The sequence below is a fragment of the Dendroctonus ponderosae genome, unplaced genomic scaffold (genome assembly GCF_020466585.1).
Source record: "Dendroctonus ponderosae isolate FM_Combo_2020 unplaced genomic scaffold, Dpon_F_20191213v2 Dpon_F_20191213_3, whole genome shotgun sequence".
NCBI classification, from domain to species: Eukaryota; Metazoa; Arthropoda; class Insecta; order Coleoptera; family Curculionidae; genus Dendroctonus; species Dendroctonus ponderosae.
The window spans coordinates 12,691,244-12,692,480 of NW_026018508.1; the positions used below are offsets into that span (position 1 = coordinate 12,691,244).

General features: G+C 38.9%; 2 protein-coding genes across 9 annotated transcripts in view; one reads left to right on the forward strand and one right to left on the reverse strand.

Moving 5' to 3' along the window:
• The window catches only part of LOC109537453 (tubulin glycylase 3A), a 65,761-nt gene that overhangs the window by 28,390 nt on the left and 36,134 nt on the right, over positions 1-1,237 (reverse strand). The window lies entirely within an intron of this gene.
• LOC109537458 (E3 SUMO-protein ligase PIAS1) overlaps positions 130-1,237 on the forward strand; it is a 10,466-nt gene continuing 9,358 nt past the window's right edge. For 3 of the 6 annotated variants that reach the window (XR_007281184.1, XM_048665148.1, XM_019904213.2), the window contains exons 1-2: positions 132-483; positions 834-1,003. Coding sequence is in view for 5 of the 6 variants with exons in the window: in XM_048665148.1 (XP_048521105.1) it covers positions 457-483; positions 834-1,003 (197 nt within the window). In the remaining variant the exon portion in view is untranslated. Of the gene's footprint in view, positions 484-833; positions 1,004-1,237 lie in introns of all 6 variants that reach the window. The other 3 variants (XM_019904206.2, XM_019904211.2, XM_019904205.2) reach the window with 2 other exon arrangements.

A 1,237-nucleotide genomic window follows, 5' to 3' on the forward strand; every position in this document is an offset into this window, starting at 1 on the left:
AACACAAGTAGTAAAGTGGGTTCACTCTGGGTTCACCATGAATCTGTGGAATAGACGCTAGCGGCCACACATCATAAACAAGGATAGGAAGAATTTCCGACCGGCATTATCGAATATCGTTCAGTCTCGCAAACAGAAGCTGACTAATACCCTAGATGGTCAGGCCATTAACCGAACGAAAAAGAAAAACTAACTTTCTTCTATGCCCCATCCAGGCATGATCAGGCCCATCAAACTTCTAATTTATAACAGTCTGTGAGTTATATTATTTTGGTTTTTTGTGTATATGTAATTTACGACGAGCTGTCGGTATTATAAGGACGTTAATACCTTGATCTGACGCTGTTATTGAGTTAGTTAGCCTATGTGGGGTAGTGAGCGCCTGGTCGGTCGGTGATCAAGTGATGCTCAAAAGCTGTTACAGCCCTTCCAGAAGTTATCCAGGATTCCGGGGAAATGTCTGGAAGCACAGAGGAGCTACGGGTAAAGTTTTACTTTTATTTCAGTAGTCAACAATAAGTTTGTTGAAGAGGGCAGAATATTTCATAAGTTTCCCTAAGCATTGATAATGTCCGCTAATATTTTTACATGCGACATTTAGGTATTTGCGTACTCATTCACCGGATGATTATTGCTAGTTTCAAATATAAAAATCAACTTTGAGGCATTCATCAAGTAGGTAAATAAGCTAAAAGCATCTACTATGGCAATATGTTGAGTTAAAAGTGTCCTAATTCTTCCTAACACAGACATGGTATTTTAAATACTTACCTATGTAAAATCACACCTTCAGCGGAAAAACTAACTAACAAAAATCTAATGTTTTGTTCCAGAGTATGCTCTTGAGTTTTCGTGTGTCGGAGCTGCAGATGTTGTTGGGTTATGCCGGGGGGAACAGATCTGGTAGAAAAAGCGAACTCCAACAACGAGCCTTAGAACTGTTGAGGGTTCGAGACCATCCCATTCACAAGAAAATTCGGGATTTATACAAGACCACGCAATCGTAAGTAGTTTTGTTATTTGGAGTTAAACATTCCTTTCTAGGATAAGTTAATTGTCTTAACAATACGCTGATGGTACCTATAGAATTAAATTAATGTGAAACTCATTATGATACATCTATTCAGTGGCGTAGCAAGCTTAAAAATTTTCGATTTCCGAGTTATTCGTAAAAATGTGAAAGTTTTGACAGCTACTGGGTTCCACAGAAATCGATGCTGTACACTACCCGCTGCGA